The sequence below is a fragment of the Scyliorhinus torazame genome, chromosome 1 (genome assembly GCF_047496885.1).
Source record: "Scyliorhinus torazame isolate Kashiwa2021f chromosome 1, sScyTor2.1, whole genome shotgun sequence".
In the NCBI taxonomy this organism is placed as follows: domain Eukaryota; kingdom Metazoa; phylum Chordata; class Chondrichthyes; order Carcharhiniformes; family Scyliorhinidae; genus Scyliorhinus; species Scyliorhinus torazame.
The window spans coordinates 33,014,487-33,038,856 of NC_092707.1; the positions used below are offsets into that span (position 1 = coordinate 33,014,487).

At 43.6% G+C, this 24,370-nt stretch overlaps 1 protein-coding gene across 3 annotated transcripts in view; it reads left to right on the forward strand.

The window, feature by feature from the left end:
- The window catches only part of LOC140395609 (acyl-CoA dehydrogenase family member 10-like), a 117,399-nt gene extending 93,829 nt beyond the window's left edge, over nucleotides 1–23,570 (forward strand). For all 3 annotated transcript variants that reach the window (XM_072483623.1, XM_072483793.1, XM_072483709.1), the window contains exons 16-21: nucleotides 6,487–6,577; nucleotides 9,782–9,940; nucleotides 15,374–15,546; nucleotides 17,332–17,475; nucleotides 18,577–18,654; nucleotides 22,529–23,570. In XM_072483623.1, coding sequence (XP_072339724.1) covers nucleotides 6,487–6,577; nucleotides 9,782–9,940; nucleotides 15,374–15,546; nucleotides 17,332–17,475; nucleotides 18,577–18,654; nucleotides 22,529–22,663 — 780 coding nt within the window. In that variant the 3' untranslated portion in view covers nucleotides 22,664–23,570. The remainder of the gene's footprint in view (nucleotides 1–6,486; nucleotides 6,578–9,781; nucleotides 9,941–15,373; nucleotides 15,547–17,331; nucleotides 17,476–18,576; nucleotides 18,655–22,528) is intronic.
- Nucleotides 23,571–24,370: the final 800 nt, after the last annotated feature.

Genomic DNA, 24,370 nt, shown 5'->3' on the forward strand with positions numbered 1-24,370 from the left:
TCAAAGGGCTGAATGGGCTGTCCTTGCTAAATCCTACGTTCCTTCTGCTTTTCTATTCTTCTTGCTAAGTGGATAAGTTCACATTTTCCACATTATACTCCATTTGCCAATTTTTTACACACTCTATCTAAATCCTTTCGTAGACTCTTTAAGTCCTCTTGATTATTTACTTTCCTCATCGGCAAATTTAGCTGCCATAAATTCGGGGTCTTCATCCAAGTCATTGACATAGATTGTATATAGTTGAGGCTCCAGCACTCCACTGTGGCACTCACTAGTAACAGATTGTCAACCTGAAAATGATCCATTTATCCCATCTCGCTGCTTTTTGTTAGCGCACCAATCCTCTATACATGCTAATTTGTTACCCCCTCACACCATGAGTTCTTATTTTGTGTAGTAATCTTTGATGTGGCGCCTTGTCAAATTTCTGTTGGAAATCCAAGAACACAACATCTACATGAGCCAGGAGGCCTTGTCTCCATGTTCATATGGGTGGCATGGTAGCACAGTGGTTAGCACTGTTGCTTCGCAGCTCCGGGGCCGATTCCCTGCTTGGGTAACTCTGTGCGGAGTCTGTACGTTCTCTCTGTGTCTGCATGGGTTTCCTCCAGGTGCTCCGGTTTCCTCCCACAGGTCCCGAAAGACATGCTGTTAGGTAATTTGGACATTCTGAATTCTCCCTCTGTGTTTAAAATAGGCGCCGGAATGTGGTGACTAGCGGCTTTTCACAGTAATCTCATTGCAGTGTTAATGTAAGCCTACTTGTGACAAAGATTATTATTATTATGTTCCTAGCTGGCTTTCTCTCATACTCTAATTTCTCCCTCAATTTTTTGAGTCCTCCTTTGCTGGTTTCTAAAATCCACCCAATCTTCTGACTTGCCACTCTTATTCGCAATATCGTAAGCTTTTACTTTCAATTTGATACTATCCCTAACTTCCTTAGTTGGCCATAGATGGTCACCTTTCTGATAGAATCTTTGTCTCTTAAAGGCATGTATCTTTGCTGAGAGTTTTGAAATATCTCTTTCAATATCTGCCACTGTTCCTTCACCATACTATCTTTTCATCTATTTTCCCAATTTGCCTTACAACTCTATCTTCGTACTCTTGCATTTGCTTTTATTTAAGTTTAAGACACTTTTTTCAGACCCACACTTCTCATTCTCAAACTGAATGTGGCGGTTTGCTGAGAACCAACCTGCTAACTATTTGACTACAAGAAACCTCACAACATGCTGTGAACCCTTCACTTTACACGACCCTCACTTCAATTTTAAATCATCAAAACCATTCAAAAGACCACAGGCCTGCCACGTGGAGACCAAAGATCATAAAACAAAGACTGAGATAACTGTAGAGTGTAAAATTGCATGACCTTAATTGTATCAAACCTTGTGTATGTGTGCACAGGCGTGAGACCGGGTGTGTGATATTGCACTTATTCAAGACAAGTGTGAGAAAATAAATAACCTTTATTTTAAACTTTCAAAAGTTTACTGTTGAATTACTAAAATGGAATACGGCACAGTGGTTAGCACTGCTGCCTCACAGCTCCAGGAACCCGGTTTCAATTACGACCTCGGGTAACTAACTTTGTGGAGTTTGCACTTTCTCCCCGTGTGTGCGTGGGTTTCCGCCGGGTGCTCCGGTTTCCTCCCACGGTCCAAGGATGTGTAGGTTAGGTGATTTGGCCAAGATCAATTGCCCCTTAGTGTCCAAAAGGTTAGGTAGCTACTGGGTTAAGGGGACAGGGTGCGGCCCTGACCTGAGGTAGGTTACCCTTTCAGAGGGTCAGTGTAGACTCGATGGGCCGAATGGCCTCCTTCTACACTGTAGTGATTCTATGATACTACACTCCTAGGGTGAGAAAAACACAACTCTTTGAGTACTGATTACGGGCAGTAAGAGACACATTTTGTCTGTGACAGTAAGAGGTCACTTGTGGGAGGAGCATATAGATCTAACAATCTGCACTGTAGGATGAGGTATACAGGAAGAACTCATGGAGGCTTGTAAGAAAGGTAAGCGATAGCCATGGGTGATTATAATCTACACATAGATTGGATGAATCAGATCTGTAAAGGTCGACTGGAAGTTTAGTTCATAAGAGTATTCTGAGGACAATTTCTTAGTGCAGCACATTCTAGAGCCAACCAGAGAGGAGGCTATTCTAGATTCTGGTAGAGTGCAATGAGGCAGGTTTAATTAATCACATTGTAGAAAAGGAGCCTCTAGCTAAAGTGATCATAACGTAATTGAATTTTGCATTCAAGGGAGGGAGGAACAGTCACTAGGGAGAAGGTATTGGGAAAACTATTAAAATTAAAGGTTGACATATCCCGTGGACCAGATGGGTTTTGTCTTGGAGTCTTAAGAGAAGAGGCTACAGAGATGATAGATGCATTGGTGGTGAACTTCCAAAATTCCCTAGATTCAGGAAAAGTTCCAGCAGATTGGAAACTCAATGTAAGACCTCTATTCAAGAAAGGAGGGAGACATAAAGCAGGAAATTATAGGCCAGTTAGCCTAGCATTTGTCATATGGAAAATGCTAGAATTCATTATTAACGAGGTAATAGCAGGAGACTGAGAAATTCATAATACAATCAGGCAGAAACAACATGGTTTTGTGAAAGGGAAATCAAATCTGACATTTATTATAATTCTATGAGGAGGTAACAGCCAATGTGGATGAAGGAGAACCTGTAGTGGTGGTGTACTTTGTTTTTCAAAAGGCATTCGAGAAGGTGCCACACAAAACGTGGTTTAGGAGGTAACAAATTAACATGTGTAGCGGATTGGTTAGCTAACTGGAAGGAGAGAGTAAGGATAAATGGGTCATTTTTGGATTGACAATCTTACTAGTGAAGTACCACGGGGATCAGTGCTGGAGCCTCAACTATTTACAATCTATCAATGACTTGGATGAAAGAGCTGAAGGTATGATAGCTAAATTTGCTGATGACATAAATAGGTAAGAAATAAAGTTGTCATGGGGACATAGAGTCTACAGTGGGATTTGGATAGATTAAGTGAGTGCAAACATTTGGCAGGTGGGAGTACAATGTGGAAAAATGTGAACTTGTCCACGCTTTAGTGGGGAGATTCGGAAAACAGTGTATTATCTGAATGGAGAGAGACTGCAGAACACTATGGTAAAGAGGACCTGGGTGTCTGGGATGTGAATCACAAAAGGTTGATATGCAGGGGCAGCAAGTGATTAGGAGAGCAATTAGAAAGTTGTTTATTGCTTATAAAAGTATGGATGTTTTGCTACCGCTGTACGGAGCGTTGGTGAGACTACATCTGGAGTACTGCATACAGTTTTGGTCTCCTTACTTTATGGATATAATTGCATTTGAAGCAGGTTAGAGAAGGTTCACTTGACTGCTTCTTGGGAAGAAAAGGTTTGCTTATGAGGAACGGTTAAGCAGGTTGGGCCAATACCCATTGGAGTTTAGAGGACTGAGAAGTGATCTTGGTAAAACAATAGACCCTGAGGGGACTTGACAGGTTGGATGTTGAGAGAATGCTTCCATTGTGTGGGAGTCTAGAACCAGGGGACACCATTTAAAAATAAGGGATCTCACATTTAAGGTAAGGAATGTTTTTCTCTCAGGTGGGTCCCTATTCTGTGGAATTCTCTTTCCCAAAGAGCAGTGGATGCTGTGACATTGAATATATTCAAGGCTGAGTTAGATAAATTATTGATCAGCAAGGAAGTCAAGGGTTATGGAGGCATGGAATTGACATATTCAGATCAGCCATGATCTGATCTTTTGGCAGAGCAGGCATGAAGGCCTGATTTGCCTACTGCTGCTCCTTATTATCATAGAATCATCAAAGAATTTACAGTACAGAAGGAGGCCATTCGGCCCATCAGGTCTGCACCGGCCCTTGGAAAGAGCACCTATTTAAACCCACACCTCCACCCTAATCCCGTAACCCAGTAATCCCACCTAACCTTTTTGGACACTAAGGGCAATTTAGCATGGCTAATCCACCCAACCTGCACATCTTTGGACTGCGGGAGGAAACCGGAGTACCCGGAGGAAACCCACGCAGATACAGGGGGAAGATGCAGACTCCGCACAGACAGTGACCCAAGCCGGGAATCGATCTTAGCTTCCTGTTCTTCCTAAATATCAATTATCCTTGAATATTTAGTTCCCAGTCTTGGTCACCTTGCAGCCACATCTCTGAAATGGCTATCAGGTCATATTTATTTCTATTTGTTGATTTCCTCTGTTTTATTGCAAATGCCCTCCATGCAGTCAGATATAGAATCTTTACTGCTGTCATTTTTTACCATTATTGCAAACTCTGGCCTTATCTGCTAGCCGTGCTCTGGTTATCATTATCCATATTGCTACCCTTTTCTAATTCCTTGTCCTTTCCCTTTAATGTACCACATCTCGCCCCCACTATTTAGTTTAATGACCTTAACCTATCCAGTATTTAATGTAGACATCTAAAGACCGGCTATAGAGGTTCGTGGTTAGTCCGTCAATCCGCCACAAGATCCAAAGTTGAACCACCACAATTATTGCTGGAAAGCTCAGTGATTGCACCATAACAGCCAGCGCCAATTTAAAGTAGAACATCAGCAATGAAGCACTTCCTGTCTGTGGAATCCTTTTCTTTTTTTTAAATAAATTTAGAGTACCCAATTTTTCCAATTAATGGGTAATTTAGCGTAGCCAGTCCACCTACCCTGCACATCTTTGGAATGTGGGGGTGAAACCCACGCAGACATGGGGAGATGTGCAAACTCCACAGTGACCCAGAGCCGGGATCGAACCTGGGACCTCGGCGCCGTGAGGCAGCAATGCTGACCACTGCACCACCGTGCTGCCCCCATGGAATCCTTTTATGATACGCCATGGAACACTGTCCCTTATCATAGAACCATAGAATTTACAGTGCAGAAAGAGGCCATTCGGCCCATTGAGTCTGCACCAGCCCTTGGAAAGAGCATCCCAATTAAACCCACGCCTCCACCCTACCCCGTAGCCCCACCGAACTGGGAGGAAACCGGAGCACCCGGAGGAAACCCACGCAGACACGGGGAGAACGTGCAGACTCCGCACAGACAGTGACCCAAGCCAGGAATTGAACCTAGGACTCTGGAGCTGTGAAGTAACTGTGCTAACCACTGTGCCGCCCTACATAGTTCAATTACAGAATTACCTGTCCGTTCCAAAGACCAGGGTTATTGGAATGTGTTAAGTTGTGGGAATCCTAGTTGATCATCCAATTCAATTTCTCCAGGTTTTTCTGTGATCTCAGCACCCACTGGAATCAAACTTCAGACATTTGTAACCATGTTGCCATATTTATGGTGTTGCAGTGACTGGAAGGAAATCATTTGATTTTTATACACGTAATGGTGTACAGTTGTATCAATGATATACAGTTATAAGTTACTTTGCTAATGTACTCCTTGAAGTTTTTTTGTTATCAGCCTTACTAAAAGCACATGTATGGCCATTTAAACAGGACCAACATTGCATCCCAGTGACATCTTGTCAGTGTTACTAATATCTTACCTTTTTTGTCTTGTTTAGTGAATGCACTGCTTGCTATAGAACTGAGCCACACAGACGGGAACCTTAGTCCTTGCCGTGTAAAGACTTAGCTGCTCTTAGCAGTAAGGACACTACAGTTGACCTCTGTGGGCTAATGTGAGGGAAAAATTTGACCTATGTCTTTGCTCCTAATCACTATCCCTTGACTCATGGAAAGAATATGGCTTTATTCAAGGTTCCACAAGAAAAATAACAACTTAAGTGAGGTACAATGATCATAGATCATAGAATTTACAGTGCAGAAGGGGGCCATTCGGCAAGATCACCCTATCTAAGCCCACACCTCCGCCCTATCCCCGTAACCCCATCTAACCTTTTTGGACACTAAGGGCAATTTAGCATGGCCAATCCACCTAACCTGCACATCTTTGGACTGTGGGAGGAAGCCGGAGCACCCGGAGGACACCCACGCAGACATGGGGAGAACGTGCAGACTCGGCACAGACAGTGACCCAAGTCGGGAATCGAACCTGGGACCCTGGCGCTGTGAAGCAACTGTGCTAACCACGGTGCTACCATGCCGCCCGCACGGTAATCATGTCCTTGGAACCGTATCCTAGAAATAATCCACACCCTTAAAGGAGGGAATTTTTTTTTTTTTTTAAAGTACCAGCATTCAGACATTTTTCCATTGCTATAGTTTCAACGATGTGGAGATGCCGGCATTGGACTGGGGTGAGCACAGTAAGAAGTCTTACAACAGGTTAAAGTCCAACACATTTGTTTCGAATCACTAGCGTTCGGAGCACTGCTCCTTCCTCAGGTTCCTTCCTCATAGTTTCAACAATTGCTAATGTTGTAGATTCTGAAATGAGAAGGTTACTGGTGACTATTACATCTCAAGGTTTCTGATTAATCCTTGTTACTTTGCTGTCCTTGCATGCAATGCGCAGGTTGCATCTTCCGATGCCACAAACATTGAAGCCTCAATTGTCGAAGAGGGAGACATTTATATCCTCAATGGCCACAAATGGTGGACATCAGGTAAGAAAGACCAAGACAAATGACACATGATTGGATGAGAATAATGAGAAGATGGGGTGGGATTAGTACACTCCATTTACTTCTTGGATCTAAATTTTGAAATGAAGCAAAAACTGGGATGAAAAAAGGCGATTTTACTGATCAAAATTCATCCTTCTCCTGCCCATTGTGGCATTTACTGGTGTTAAATAACCCAATGTTATGCATATTTAGTTTGCACTAAAGGTGTCAGTTATTACTTTCTTTAATTTTCCTGACATATTTTGAAGCATCTGTTTGGGTTTACTCTATCGCTACTACGTGGGTACATTTTGGGATCCACTTTAATCACCTACTTCAACTAAAGCTTCTCATATTTCCTAATCGTTTATCAATCTTGCACCTTTCTTCTCTGCACCTTTTTATACGCAGGTATCTATTTTTTGTAGCTTACTAGCCAATATTGAGCTCGACATTCGTGGTCTGACCAGTTAATTTATAAAGAATGTGAACTGAAATAATCTAGAAAACCCAAGTTTTAAAAGGCCTCAAAGTGTATTACAATTACATATGTTACAGAGTGGCACAGCCATGTAAGTCACAGAAAGTTATCATAGAAATATTTAGGACAAAGCTCACTTCCATCAGCATCCCATTCACCATCTTAAACATTCACTTCCTCCACCACCGACGCAGAGTGGCAGCAGTGTGGTTTGCCTCGCTGGGCTCCAGGCCTGCGCACTGCTGAGTGGGCACGCGTGTGCGGGACTGCTGCCATTCTGAAAGCCATTCGCGGCCGTTGGGCATTCCTTCCCGCGATCGGAAACACCACGACCAATGACCCTGCAACATTCCCGACACCTGCCCGCGACCCACCCACGTGTCATGACCCTGAGTTTGAAAATGATTGACCTAGCAGGGCAAAGGCAGCAGATACCACCACCTGCAAGTCACCTTCCAAGCCCCACACCATGCTGAACTGGAACTACATTGCTGTTCCTTCACTGTCGCTGGATCACCAGTCCCTTCCTAAAAACATTGTAGCTGTACTTGCAGCAGATTGACAACAGGGGTTCAAGAAGGCAGCTTACCACCACTTTCTCAAGGGCAGTTCAGGATGGGCAACCAATGCTGGCCTTGCCAGCGATGGCCACATCCCACGGAGCAATATTTTAAACATTAGAAGTTACGTAAGAAAAGTCAAAAAAAGATTATTCACACCATTTCGCTTATCTAGATCTCTAATTGTACAAGTCAACTGTAGTTTGAATTTCTATTTTTGTCTCTACTATCCTGAGTAGTAGATTTTTACAAATGAAATGAAAATGAAATGAAATGAAAATCGCTCATTGTCACAAGTAGGCTTCAAATATAATGACTGTGAAAAGTGAAATGCCCCTAGTCTCCACATTCTGGCACCTGTTCGGGAGGCTGGTAAGGGAATTGAACCGTGCTGCTGGCCTGCCTTGGTCTGCTTTAAAAGCCAGCTATTTAGCCCTGTGCTAAGCCTGCTCAACAAGCAATGTACTCTTTGAATAAATAAGCTCTTCATCTATTTTTAGTTTCTTTTTACTTTTAAACAATGTTCTACCTTTCTCCTGATTGTGAAGAAACCGAGGTAGTTTTAAGTATTCTATATTTATAGTATTAGAAATAAGGTATAGCTTTAAGTAAGTTTAATTTTGTGTTTTTGTATTTGAAAAGATTGATAATTACAGTTTGATTTAGATGTATCCTTAGTAATTAACATTTATGATGAGAAAGCAAACAGAGTTTCAAGGAAAACAAGGCTGTTGCTCAGCAACCAGAGGCCACCTTAGGACAAAATACTGTTTTTAAAATAAATTTTTTTTCCAATTAAGGGACAATTTAGCATGGCCAATTCACCTACCCTGCACATCTTGGATTGTGGCGGTGAGACCCACAAATACGAATGTGCAAACTCCACACGGACAGTGACACAGAACTGGGATCGGGAGAATGGAGCGCGGCAGAAAAACAGGATCACATTCTCTGCTCCCCCGCTGCCAGCCATAGCGGGCTACCCACCACAGCGGGAAAAGGGGCTGGTTTAGCACACTGGGCTAAATCGCTGGCTTTTAAAGCAGACCAAGCAGGCCAGCAGCACAGTTCAATTCCCGTACCAGCCTCCCCGAACAGGCGCCGGAATGTGGCGACTAGGGGCTTTTCACAGTAACTTCATTGAAGCCTACTTGTGACAATAAGCGATTTTCATTTCATTTCATTTTCATGTGTCTTTCAAAAAGCATTTAGATGGTTACATGGGTAAGATGGGTATAGAGGGTTATGGGCCAAGTGCGGGCAACTGGGACTAGCTTAATGGTAAAAACTGGGCGGCATGGACTGGTTGGGCCGAAGGGCCTGTTTCCATGCTGTAAACTTCTATGATTCTATGATTTCAAAATGCAAAATAGTGAACCACCAAACTCCTTCCGTGGGAAATCCACTGGGCGGGCTTTGGTGTAAGTATGGCCAAGCAGTCATTACCAACAGACTGACCCCATTGATCCCCCTTGGGATCCGCCACAACGGACACCAAGCACGAGTGTCACTGCCAGGATGTAGGTACCATGGTGCCAGGGGCATTGCACCATTGGCAATGCCGGGGGCGGGAATGGAAGGGGGGGTGGTGGCTGAAGGCTGGGCTGATATGGGGGGCGGGGGGGGGGGTCAGATCACCCTCATGAGTGTGTTGTTGGGGGAGGGGGGGATGCAGACCCATTATTCCCATGGTGGTGGGAGGAGGGGAGGATGCCCCTCCTTCATGAGCGGTTGGGGGTGCCCTCCTTGTCAGCGAGGGGTCGAGATTTTCATTGTGCTGGGGAAGGGGGAAGCCGCTGAACACAGATCGGGCCGTCCGTTCAAAATGATGGCTCAATACCAGAATGTGAATGGAATCTGCCGTGGCCTCCCCCATGCATAAGTTTTCATGGCCAAGAACTGTGGCTCACACCTGGGCGCTACTCCGAGCGCCAGCAGAGACCATTCCCGAATATCTGCTGACAAGACCACTTAGACTTCGGGAAGGAGAATCCCACCCGAGTGCTGTTGTGGCATGGTGACCAAAACAGGGAAGGAAATTATACTGAATTAATGTGAGCCCCAGCATGATCACTGTTATATGATTCTTTCTTTGACATCATAACAGCCACCCGTGGGTCTTGCTCTTGGGTGTCACTGTACTCCGATTATGTGTCTTGACAGGTGCAATGGATTCTCGCTGCAAACTCTGCGTGTTTATGGGAAAGACAGATCCTGAGGCTCATCGTCACAGACAGCAGTCCATGATTCTGGTTTCTATGGATACACCAGGGATTAATGTTGTCCGACCCCTATCTGTTTATGGACTGGAAAACCCTCCAGGTGAGGCAAGCTACTATTGGAGGTGAAAGTGTATTGTACAATTGAGGAACCTGTGAAGAGAGATGACACAAGAATAGGTGGGTGGGCAAGAGGTGAGGATGACACAAAGTGGTCTACAGGGGGACATAGACAAGTGAAATGAGTGGGCAAAAACTTGACAGATGGAATATAATATAGGAAAATGTGACTTTGGTAGGAAGAATAAAGGAGATGAATATTATTTAAAAGCAGAAAGCTGCAGCACAGAGATTGGGGTTTTTGTGCATAAATCACAAAAAACTAGCATGCAACTTAAGTAGGTAATAGGGAAGGCAAATGGAACGTTAGCCTTTATTTCAAAGAGAATGGAGTTTAAAAATAAGGAAGTCTTGCTAAAACTAAATGAGGCATAAAGTTGAACGCACCTGGAATATTATGAACCATTGTGGTCCCCTTATTTAAGGAATTGGAGGCAGTCCAGCGAAAGTTCCCGAGATTTATCCCAGGTATGGAGGGATTTTCTTATGAGAAGAGGTTGAGTAGTTGGGGCTTGTACTCATTGGAGCTTAGAAGAATGAGAGGTGACCTTACTGAGACAGGGTAGATACTGAGAGGTTGTTTCCTCTTGGGGGAGGGTCAAGGACTAGCGGGCATAATCTCAGAGTAAGGAGTTCTCCATTTAAAACTGAGATGAGGAGGAATTTCTTCTCACACGGGGTAGTGGACGTGTAGAATTCCTTACCGCAGAGGGCTGTAGAGGCTGGGTCATTACATATGTTCAAGGCTGAGATAGACAGATTTTTAATCATGAGGAATCAAGGGTTATGAGGATAAGGCGGGAAAGTGGAGTTGAGGATTATCATATCAGGTCAGTCATGACCTCATTGAATTGCAGAGCAGATTCGATTGACCGAATGACCCACTTCTGGTCCTACGTTTTACGGAGATTACATTTGGTGGATGTCGAGGTGACACAATTGGTATTGGTATAGTGGATATCTTGGGTGAAGGAGTGGTAGAAATTTTCTTTGTCCGTTGGCTGTAAGGGTTCTGTCAAATAAGTTTATTTAATCATGTTCCAAGACTAAACTGCCTCCAATGTGATGTAAATATAGAGTCTTGTTGAGGGAAACCACCAGTTGGCTGGTGTAAACATGGGAAAGTGTCACACTGATTTAGAAGGCGTGTTTTTCTGTGGTTGGAGCAAAGTGGAAGAGACTTTATTCTCTATCTAACTCTGTTGCCTTTGGTCTGAAGGTGCTTGCCGCTGACACTGTGCTTGAAATAGGAAAATGTTCCACCTCCTAACTTTGACATCCATTATCTTGGTAAATATAAAATTCACAAATTTAGTTGGCTTCAATATTGCTCTCTCCGCATGGTTCCTTTCATCTAACAAAGGAAACAAAGCAGCCTATTGTGCTCTTGCCAGATTGTTGGTGTCTCACTATAGGACAGGACGAAAGCCTGTAAGAATTGGTGTCCTCATGAAGATTAAGCTGTCCTTTACTGTGAAGCACTTCAGTTGTCACCTTGAACCACTTGAGGGATTATGATAGAGTAAACACAGAGAAACTGTTTCACTGGCAGGGGCGTTAGTAATCAGAGGACACAGGTTAAAGGTGATAGGCACAAAAGCCAGAGGGGAGATCAGGGGAATTATAATCTATATTGGTGTCACAAGTAGGCTTACATTAACACTGCAATGAAGTTACTGTGAAAATCCCCTAGTCGCCACATTCCAGCGCCTGTTCGGGTCCACAGAGGGAGAATTCAGAATGTCCAAATTACCTAACAGCACGTCTTTTGGGATTTGTGGGAGGAAACTGGAGCACCCAGAGGAAACCCACACAGACACTGGGAGAACGTGCAGACTCCGCACAGACAGTGACCAAAGCCGGGTATCGAACCTGGGACCCTGGCACTGTGAAGCAACAGTGGGTAGCAGAGTCACCTGGGTAAATCTTCGGTGACTAGCCTGAAGACGAAGGGGCAAAGGGGAATTTATCCAGCTGCCAAAACAGAAAGGGAGGAAGAATTGATCCAGTTGCTGATAAGGTTAGAGAGAAAAGGGAGGACAGCTGCTGTCAGGACTGTGAATGGGAAGGGAGATGGTGGTATAGCTATAATGATGAGAGGTGATGGCACAGGTATAATGATGAGAGTTGATGATACAGGTATAATAATGAGAGATGATGGTACAGGTATAATGATGAGAGATGATACAGATATAATGATGAGAGATGATGGTACAGGTATGTTGATGAGGGAAGATGGTACAGGTATATTGATGAGAGATGATGGTACAGGTATATTGATGAGAGATGATGGTACAGGTATATTGATGAGAGATGATGGTACAGGTATGTTGATGAGGGATGATGGTGCAGGTATATTGATGAGAGACGATGGTACAGGTATATTGATTTGAGATGGTGGTACTGGTATATTGATGGGAGACGATGGTACAGGTATATTGATGCGAGATGGATGTACAGGTATATTGATGAGAGATGATGGTATAGGTATGTTGATGAGGGAAGATGGTACAGGTATATTGATGAGAGATGATGGTACAGGTATATTGATGCGAGATGGATGTACAGGTATATTGATGAGAGATGATGGTACAGGTATAATGTTGAGAGATGGTGGTACTGGTATATTGATGAGAGATGGTGGTACTGGTATATTGATGAGAGATGGTGGTACTGGTATATTGATGAGAGATGGTGGTACTGGTATATTGATGAGAGATGGTGGTACTGGTATATTGATGAGAGATGATAGTACAGGTATAATGATGAGAGATGATGGTACAGGTATGTTGATGAGGGATGATGGTGCAGGTATATTGATGAGAGACGATGGTACAGGTATATTGATTTGAGATGGTGGTACTGGTATATTGATGGGAGACGATGGTACAGGTATATTGATGCGAGATGGATGTACAGGTATATTGATGAGAGATGATGGTATAGGTATGTTGATGAGGGAAGATGGTACAGGTATGTTGATGAGGGAAGATGGTACAGGTATATTGATGCGAGATGGATGTACAGGTATATTGATGAGAGATGATGGTACAGGTATAATGTTGAGAGATGGTGGTACTGGTATATTGATGAGAGATGGTGGTACTGGTATATTGATGAGAGATGGTGGTACTGGTATATTGATGAGAGATGGTGGTACTGGTATATTGATGAGAGATGGTGGTACTGGTATATTGATGAGAGATGGTGGTACTGGTATATTGATGAGAGATGATAGTACAGGTATAATGATGAGAGATGATGGTACAGGTATGTTGATGAGAGATGGTGGTACAGGTATAATGATGAGAGATGGTGGTACAGGTATATTGTTGAGAGATGGTGGTACTGGTATATTGATGAGAGATGGTGGTACTGGTATATTGATGAGAGATGGTGGTACTGGTATATTGATGAGAGATGGTGGTACTGGTATATTGATGAGAGATGATAGTACAGGTATAATGATGAGAGATGATGGTACAGGTATGTTGATGAGAGATGGTGGTACAGGTATAATGATGAGAGATGGTGGTACAGGTATATTGTTGAGAGATGGTGGTCCAGGTATATTGATGAGAGATGGTGGTACAGGTATATTGAAGAGAGATGATGGTACAGGTATATTGATGAGAGATGATGGTACAGGTATGTTGATGAGAGACGATGGTACAGGTATATTGACGAGAGATGGTGGTACAGGTATAATGATGAGAGATGGTGGTACAGGTATATTGTTGAGAGATGGTGGTCCAGGTATATTGTTGAGAGATGGTGGTACTGGTATATTGATGAGAGATGGTGGTACTGGTATATTGATGAGAGATGGTGGTACAGGTATATTGATGCAAGATGGTGGTACAGGTATATTGATGAGAGACGATGGTACAGGTATATTGATGCGAGATGGATGTACAGGTATATTGATGAGAGATGATGGTACAGGTATGTTGATGAGGGAAGATGGTACAGGTATATTGACGAGAGATGGTGGTACAGGTATAATGATGAGAGATGGTGGTACAGGTATATTGTTGAGAGATGGTGGTCCAGGTATATTGATGCGAGATGGATGTACAGGTATATTGATGAGAGATGGTGGTACAGGTATATTGATGAGAGATGATGGTACAGGTATGTTGATGAGGGAAGATGGTACAGGTATATTGATGAGAGATGGTGGTACAGGTATATTGATGCAAGATGGTGGTACAGGTATATTGATGAGAGACGATGGTACAGGTATATTGATGCGAGATGGATGTACAGGTATATTGATGAGAGATGATGGTACAGGTATGTTGATGAGGGAAGATGGTACAGGTATATTGATGAGAGATGATGGTACAGGTATATTGATACGAGATGGATGTACAGGTATATTGATGAGAGATGGATGTACAGGTATATTGATGAGAGATGATGGTACAGGTATGTTGATGAGAGACGATGGTACAGGTATATTGATGAGAGATGGATGTACAGGTATATTGATGAGAGACGATGGTACAGGTATATTGATGTGAGATGGTGGTACAGGTATATTGATGAGAGATGGTGGTACTGGTATATTGATGCGAGATGGATGTACAGGTATATTGATGGGAGACGATGGTACAGGTATGTTGATGCGAGATGGATGTACAGGTATATTGATGAGAGATGATGGTACAGGTATGTTGATGAGAGATGGTGGTACAGGTATATTGATGAGAGATGGTGGTACTGGTATATTGATGCGAGATGGATGTACAGGTATATTGATGGGAGACGATGGTACAGGTATGTTGATGCGAGATGGATGTACAGGTATATTGATGAGAGATGATGGTACAGGTATGTTGATGAGAGATGGTGGTACAGGTATATTGATGAGAGATGGTGGTACAGGTAGATTGATGTGAGATGGTGGTACAGGTATATTGATGAGAGATGGTGGTACTGGTATATTGATGAGAGATGGTGGTACAGGTATATTGATGAGAGATGATGGTACAGGTATGTTGATGAGAGATGGTGGTACAGGTATATTGATGAGAGATGGTGGTACAGGTATATTGATGAGAGATGGTGGTACAGGTATATTGATGAGAGATGGTGGTACTGGTATATTGATGAGAGATGGTGGTACTGGTATATTGATGAGAGATGGTGCTACAGGTATATTGATGAAAAGACAGATAGCTGGAGTTGTGATTTGTTATAAAAACACATCTTGTGAGATCAAGGGTGAGATCAGGTGTGATGCCTGTTCTTTTTAGCTTCGATCGTGTCTGCCCTTTGTCAGGGGACCTTAAATTCGATTGAATTGTTTTTGGGCAAGCAAGGATTAGGGGTTTGCTCCGTCCGCTCTGCGCATTGACTTTGTAACTCGGAGAAAGTGTTACTTTTTTTTTTAAATGTTGCTTTACTGAAGGAGGTCAAGGCGAACTTGTATTCGAAAATGTTCGAGTGCCCAAAGAGAACATTCTATTGGGGCCTGGCCGAGGTTTTGAAATTGCCCAAGGAAGGCTGGGGCCAGGAAGGATGCACCACTGCATGCGTCTCATCGGCTATGCAGATCGAGCTTTGCAACTTATGAAAGAGCGGGTGAGTATCTGAAGCTGAGTGAGGTTGATCACTTGGATACCTCCATTCAGATCGAGACCAACAGGGCTGTTTAAAAGTGTTCCTTACTGACTGTTAAATGTAACCTCGCGTTGCTAAGTGTTATTGAAATAGGGATAGATACCTGTATTCCAAAAAGCGCCTCGTTGAAATCATCAGCGATATCTTGGAAATATGTGGTTCTTTATACATGAAACAATTTATTTTTCTCTAATTTGCCCTGCTGTGTTGGGATATGGTTCTAACCATGTCTTTTTCTCCTTCCTCACTTTACATTACTTCTTCACATGGAAACGGGGTGAAATGGAGGGCTGATCACACCACCTTGTGACAGATTAAGGAACTGCATTAGTTGGGATTCAAGATCAGGTTAACTACCTAGTATAACGGGTGCAGACTGGCCAACAATCGAAGATTTAGACTGGAAAAGTGTCTGCGCCATGGAGAGTAGGGAGGTTCCAGGTTTGTCCCTGGAATCGGCGGTTCTTACGCATGACAGCAGTGGAGGAAATACAGTAGGCTTTGGGGCAGAATTTTCCCCTGTCACCCGAAGAGTCATGATGTGGAGATGCCGGCGTTGGTCTGGAGTGAGCACAGTAAGAAGTCTTACAACACCAGGTTAAAGTCCAACAGGTTTGTTTTGAATCACTAGCTTTCGGAGCACTGCTCCTTCCTCAGGTGAATAAAGAGGTGGGTTCCAGAAACATGTATATAGACAAAGATACTTTGAATGTTCCTCCTAAACCATCCTCCATTCTATTGGCTTAAAAATTCTTACATTTCATATAATTTACAGTGCAGAAGGAGGCCATTCGGCCCATCGGGTCTGCACTGGCTCTTGGAAAGACCACCCTACCCATGGTCAACACCTCCACCCTATCCCCTTAACCCAGTAACCCCACCCAACACTAAGGGCAATTTTGGACACTAAGGGCAGTTTATCATGGCCAATCCACCTAACCTGCACATCTTTGGACTGTGGGAGGAAACCGGAGCACCAGGAGGAAACCCACGCACACACGGGGAGGATGTGCAGACTCCGCACAGACAGTGACCCAAGCCGGAATCTAACCTGGGACCCTGGAGCTGTGAAGCAATTGTGCTATCCACAATGCTACCGTGCTCAGTCCTGATGAAAGGTTATCGACCTGAAGCGTTAATTCTGTTACTCTTCGCAGAAGCTGTCTGACCTGCTGAGTATTTTCAGCATTTTCTGTTTTTATTTCAGATTTCCAGCAGCTGCATTATTTTGCTTTTGTATTCTGGAAAATGGTTTATCCTGGTTTTGGAGCCTCACTAAATAAATAGTAAATGTGGGCACAAAGATTGTATGAGTATCAATAATTTGAGATTCCTGCAAATTAATGGGGACACCTATTTACCCTTTTGTCTCTTTTACCATGCTCATCTTCATTGCTTTCCATTTCCGCACCTCCTCCACACCCCTCTCCAACTATATAATCAATCCATCACATTTCTACCCCTCTTCAGCCGTGAAGAAGTCATACAGTATCGAAACATTAATTCTGTTTCTCTTGCCACCGATTTTGCCAGACCTGCTGTTTATTCAGCATTTTCTATTTTTGTTACCGTTCTATGTGGCTCAGTGGGCTCCATTATGCATCTGAAAAGTGCAGAAGAATTAAACTCTGATGCATTTGGTCAAGAATGTCTGTGATCCGTTACCTAAACTATCTGCAACATTATAAAAGAACAATGCAATGCAGACTCTAACTAACTCTCCAACCTCTCACCTGCTGCATGTAGGTAAAAACGCGAGTGGCTTTTGGAAGACCATTAGCTGAGCAGGGGACTATCATGGCAGACATTGCTAACTCCCGGATTGAAATTGAACAGGCAAGGCTACTAGTGCTGAAAGCTGCCCATCTCATGGATACAGCGAGGGGCAAGGTAAAGACATGTTAGAAATGAAAGCTTCTATCACAAGCAATGTGGAATGAAACAAGCATAATCTATGTCATTGTCTGCTTACTATTTCCATGCGTTTTGGTTTATAGAATTTTGCCACCTTAATCTATTTATCAATTTAATTACCGTGTGTCTGTCACATGTTTTTTTAATTCATTCAAAATATACGAGTATCATTGGCAAGGCCGACATTTATTACCCATCCCTGGGCAGCACGGTGGTGCAGTGGTTAGCCCTGCTGCCTCACGGCGCCGAGGTCCCAGGCTCGGTCCCGGCTCTGGGTCACTGTCCATGTGGAGTTTGCACATTCTCCCCGTGTTTGCGTGGGTTTCGCCCCCACGACCCAAAAGATGTGCAGGGTAGGTGGATTGGCCACGCTAAATTGCCCCTTAATTGGGAAAAATGAATTGGGTACTCTTTTTTTTAAAAAAACATTTTTTTTTAAAGATTATTATTATAAATATTATTATTGTATTGTTCATTTGATTTTTTTTAAAGATTTTTATTTGATTTATGTGTAGAACTGCTATGCTCGCAGATATACAACCTGTCAGTTCTAGCTTATCAATGTTATAAGAATGGCAAAAGCAGCTTCTCCTCTAGCTGTGGTATGTTAAATCTTGCTGGGCTTCTCAGTATCTCTAGAATTATATTCTGGTGGTTATAATTTCCAGCTAGCACAACTTCAACCGATCACACCATTCCCTGTCTTTGCTCCAGAATACTGGTGAGCCATGACAGAGGAGATCTAATACACAATGTAATCTGACTCTAAATAATATGTAACGTGCCCATTGCTATAAAAGAGCATCTCCTCCAACGTACTGTCAGTCATGCCACAGGAGAGCTTCTTTACCCACAAGCAATGAAGCATTTCGTCATCTTGAGTCCTTTCGAGATATATCACGATTAAGCTCCCAGTTTTGAAACCTTGCTGTTTCTTAATGCACTCCATTAGTCATCCATTATCTGTCAAATTAGTTCCATGTTGGACTGCCTCCCTTATGTATCGCGTCTCTTCTCTTATTCCTGGTTCATGCACATAGCAGTATTTTATGAACCTTTGATCTTTTGTCATTACAGGAAGCAGCTTCTGAGATCTCGATGATTAAGTTGGTGGCACCGAGCATGGCATTACATGTCATTGATCGTGCAATCCAGGTGAGTAGTCAATGCATAACCAACAACTACTTGGACTTGTAGCTCTATTCTTTCATTCAAGCATACCCCTTCTTCCCCAGAATATAAACACAAATAAAAATTTTAGTTTCTCTCGTTCTGACTGGGTTACCATGATGTGGAGATGCCGGCGTTGGACTGGGGTGAGATCAGTAAGAAGTCTTACAACACCAGGTTAAAGTCCAACCTGCGCCGGTTAAAGCTACCAGCGCCGGGAAACACGCGGCTACAAGTGCTCGACACGGAACTCTGTTTCATTTCCGTTAAGTCGTGCCTATGAATTTCAAAAAAAGTTAAGGTATGAGGAAAACATATACACCTTGCTGAGCCATTAAAAAATCAATGACAAAGCAATAGTTTTTAAAAATATTAATTAACAAAGATTTTTTAAATAAATTTAGAATGCCAATTATTTTTTTTCCAATTAAGGGGCAAATTAGCGTGGCCAATCCACCTACCCTGCACATCTTTGGGTTGTGGGAGTGAGACCCACGCAGACACGGGGAGAATGTGCAAACTCCATACAGGCAGTGGCCCGGAGCCGGGTTCAAACCCGGGTCCTCCGTGCCGTAGGCAACAGTGTTAGCCACTGTGCCATCCTATGAATTAACAAAGTTGATCATTAAAAATGGCAGCAGCAGAGTTAATTTGTAAAACCTTTTGTTCCTGTTCGCTTAAGAGCCAGAAGGAAACAGACTGGGCCCCAAGGAAGGGGGAAAGAACCAGGGAGTTGAGTTTAATTAACATCGACCTGCCGTTTGACAATCTTGGTGGAGACTCCAAGCTGACCTTGCCGGAATTAATATGAAATTGGAGGTCGGAAGCAAGTTACTTATAGCCTGGGGTATCCTCCTATCCAGGGCTCGTGTGGATAGGGTTTTGGGAAGGGGCAGGATGTGCGTGCGTCCCCAACCAAGCAGCTTCTTTGTGTGTATGCGCATGTGTCTGGTTCACTCCCTTTCGAGGGAGGACTTAGATGGTGAGGAATTATCCCCACCACTGGAGTTTCACCTCATGTTTTCATAGCCCACGGCTCCAACTGGAAACAAAACCAGAAATACAGATTCCACCCTCAAAGCCTCATGATCAGCGAGCGAATCAGAGAACGACCGGATGTGCCACCACAGAGCCCCAGGCCAGGTTGCAGCAAAAATAAACCGGGGGCTACAGAAACACAGGGCACAATCCAACACCCTGCCAGTCATCAGTTATTTGTCGGGAACCTGCCTCATTATAGTGATGAATAGAGTGAAAGAATTTTTCACAGGATACGGCAATGTGATGGAACTCCATATTAACACCGAGTAGTGATTGGAGGAGGTTGGAAAAGGCCTGACACAGGGACCAGTGGGCCCACACACCATCAAGGAAGGAGAGTTGGGAAGAGTGGAGAGGTGAGGCACTAGGTGCATTACCTCTTACAGATCACAGGCCTTACCCTGCTCCTTGACATGTTCTTTCCCATTTCTAACTTGAAGAACAACCATCCAAGTAATTCCAAGAGCTTTCACAGCCTCTTTGAACTTTGATTCCAATATTTTGCAACAGTTAATAAGTTTCAACCAACTACCCTTGAGCCCCAAACTGCACATTTGCATATATACGGGCAGCACGGGAACATTGTGGATAGCACAATTGCTTCACAGCTCCAGGGTCCCAGGTTCGATTCCGGCTTGGGTCACTGTCTGTGCGGAGTCTGAACATCCTCCCCGTGTGTGCGTGGGTTTCCTCCGGGTGCTCCGGTTTCCTCCCACAGTCCAAAGATGTGCAGGTTAGGTGGATTGGCCATGATATATTATCCTTAGTGTCCAAAATTGCCCTTAGTGTTGGGTGGGGTTGCTGGGTTATGGGGATAGGGTGGAGGTGTTGACCTTGGGTAGAGTGCTCTTTCCAAGAGCCGGTGCAGACTCGATGGGCCGAATGGCCTTCTTCTGCACTATAAATTCTATGATACTTTGACAAAGGGTCATCTGGACTCGAAACGTTAACTCTTTTCTGTCAGATGCTGCCAGACAGCTGAGATTTTCCAGCATTTTTTCTTTTGGTTTGTGTCATGTGAGAGTACCTTTAAGAAATGGGTGTTTAAGAAATGTACCTTTAAGAAATGGGTGTTTATTACTGCAGTGATGTCAGAGAGTGGGTGGAGCTGGGCTGTCTGTCAGCTTTTTACTTTCATTTTAGGCTGTTTGCTGCACGATGTGTTTTTAGTTTTGTTTTCAGAGCTGGATAGCTGCTGTCACAGCCAGAAAGGGTAGTAGTCTCTCTCTCTCTCTCTCTCTCTAATCTAAAAACTAAAATCGATCCTTTGGTGATTTAAAACTAATAACTGCTCGAAGTACTGACTTTAACCTGATGTGCTTCTGTTAAAGGTTATGTTTTTAAGTCTTATGGATGTGAAAAGGAAAGCTTAAAGGATTACTTAGTGTTGTAGTCTTTGGGGGTTGTATTTGAATTAATGGTTGCTCAGGTGTTCACTGTATGTTTTAAAAAGGTTAACTTGAGTTCATAGAATAAACATTGTTTTGCTTTAAAAAATACTTTTCCATTTCTGCTGTACCACACCTGTAGAGTGGGCCGTGTGCTCCCCATACCACAATCTATTGAAAGTTGTGGGACAGGTGAACTCCATGGTATACTTTGGGGTTCTCTAAACCCTGACCCATAACAGTTTGCTAGGTACTCTTTTACCGGGCAACACGGTGGTGCAGTGGGTTAGCCCTGCTGCCTCACTCCGCCGAGGTCCCAGGTTCGATCCCGGCTCTGGGTCACTGTCTGTGTGGAGTTTGCACATTCTCCCCGTGTTTGCATGGGTTTCGCCTCCACAACCCAAAGATGTGCAGGGTAGGTGGGGATTGACCATGCTAAATTGCCCCTTAATTGGAAAAAAAAAATTAATTGGGTACACTAAATTTAAAAAAAAGATCTATATATAATATCTTTTACCCAAATTCCTGCTGGACTGTTATGTGCATACTGAAATTCTACTTAGCTTCTCAGTCACTATTGCTACAGGCTTGAGCTTCCAGACATTTTTCTTGAATGCAAAATACCTGCAGTAGATTCTGTGCCAAATTAACTTCCATTAGGCACTTGGTAGAAGGCCTTGCAGTCATAGCCAGCACACAAGGATGGCACTTCAAGTAGGAAAAGCACTCAATGGTGATCGGAATTCCAGATAGCAATTTGCCACCTTTTGTTCCACCTAACTGGAAAGACCTTGAAAACAGACCCAAATTCAATTTTGGGCCAAAACTGGGAGCCACAAGCTGTCCGGGCCGACCACTTCACCCTGCTGCTGCTCTCCTACCCGGTGCTGCCCATCCTGCCATCTGCTGCCTTGGAAAGCGGTCAAGATGCACGGAGCCGAGAGGAGTAGGGGATTGGTGGGGGGGGGGGGGGGGGGGAAAGAAACCTGTTTCGAAACAACTGTAATCAACCTGCGTGTGCTCCAACCAGGTCAGAAGATTAAGGAAACAGCATTCTACAATGACCGTGCTTGAACAAGAGGTCCACTGGGTGATACAGGAATCTGGCACATCCTCCTATTCGACCAACGATTGCTGTTGTTCAGAAAAACTGCAATCATTGGTCGAATAGCTTGTCAGTTGGAATGGTCTACATGCTGGATTGGCTGCCTTGGTCATTGACCATGCAGGTTGACAGACTACTTGGCCAATGAGTCCGGGTAACTCTCGAGGTCTGCACGTGCGCTCCCAAGCCCTGACAATAAGCATCCCTTGAGTGGAGAACAACATTGGAGATACTATTGCAGTTTATTCCAGGTGCACCTAAGCATCTTGGTTATGTGTCATCTTCCAATTCAATGTTTGCTGAGACTCTCTTTCTGTGTTTTCAGGCATTTGGAGCAGCTGGGCTTGGCAGCGACTACCCATTGGCTCAATTTTTTGTCTGGGCACGTGCACTGCGATTGGCTGATGGTCCAGATGAGGTTCACAGAGCTGTGATTGCCAAGCTTGAATTGAAACACTGAGTCAATACACAGAGATACTGAACGCTGGTGCTGATGAGGACAACAACTGTGATTTTTGTTGAGATCGATTTGATTTATTCGCTTTGCAATCATGTCTGTGAAACAACACTATTGTCTCGATTACTGTTTTGAGACAGCCTCACCAATAACACAAATTACCTTATTATTTTTCCTCTTTTCACAACTCGCACCCCCTCCCAATTCCTCAGCACTTCATTCTCTGTTCAAGAGTAGGTAAGAACTTCCTGCAAGCAATCAACTTCTACTAATCTTTCAGCCCGCTGCCAAGATGCCTTATCACACTGTGGAATAATGAGGGTTTTTCTTGAAAATATAAATTATAACTTGCTCACTTGATGTGACAAAATTTCTTAAATGTGAGGTAAATAGATGCAAGACGTACTCGTGTTGATTTTCTGCTGTGTCCATAGCAAATGTGTCCAACTATCATATGAAAAATTAGCATTTAACTATTTAGATATTGGATCTTGTAAATGTTATTTTCATATTGTGCTTCCCTCTTTTTGAAGACACTTACTCCTCGATTTTCCGGGGGACCAGGAGTCCTCTATTATCTCTCATAAGCAAATGGAGAGGGGTGAAATAGAAGATTACTCTGTTAGGGTTAGTTGAAGAGGGATGAGTGGAAACTTTTGTAGAGCACAAACAATGGCCAAAAATAGACCCATTGGGCAAATGGATTTTGTCTGTATTGTAGAGTTTATGTAGAGCTTTCAACATAAGCTTCCCTATATGGCCCTTCTTCATGTGTGAGTGTAGACCAGCAGGCTCAAGTTGATCACATTATCATTCATAATTTTTCCAACCAGGAACTGAATTTTTCCCTCCCTAATTTTCATTCCTCTTTTGCTGCTGTTTTCAAATGGAATAAACATGCAAGACTGTATCTAGTGTTTCACCGCGTTCTTGGCCTTCAGCAGCCTATCTCATTGCCGCTGCGCTCTGGGCCCAAATGTCCAAACATGTGCTTTCCAGCATGGGTCAGTAGATAATCATCGGGAATGGAAATGTTTCTCTTCTCCACCTCTAGCTCAGTGGTGCTAAGGTAAATTGGAGTACTGTTACCTAATGCCCTAGCTAACCTTGTTGGCATATTCCAGAGGTTTTCAACCTGTGTGCCGTGGCATATGGTTGTGCTGTGAGGAGGGCGCAAGTGCAGCCTGCTGCAGGAAAGGTTCGGAGGCAGTGGTTTTTAAAAAAATATATTTTTATTCAAATTTTTATATATTTTCAACAACACCCCCCCCCCCCTCCCTTACAGAAAAAAGAAAAACAAAGAACACATAAATAAACATCTTACAACTACATCACGAATTCCCCCAATATACAAACCCCCCATTAAGCAATAATAAACACAGTAGAAAACACAAAGCACCTTAGACACCGTCCTCGCAATACCCCTCCAGAACCCATCCAGCGCCGTGCACGCCCAGAACATATGGGTATGATTTGCTGGGCTCCCCGAGCACCTCCCACACCTGTCTTCCACCCCAAAGAACCTGCTCAGCCTCGCCCCTGTCATATGCGCTCTGTGAAGAACCTTAAATTGTATCAGGCTAAGCCTGGCGCAAGAGGAGGAAGAATTAACCCTACCCAGGGCGTCCGCCCACGTACCCTCGTCTATCTCCTCCCCAAGCTCCTCCTCCCATTTACCCTTTAGCTCCTCCACCGAGGTCTCCTCCTCCT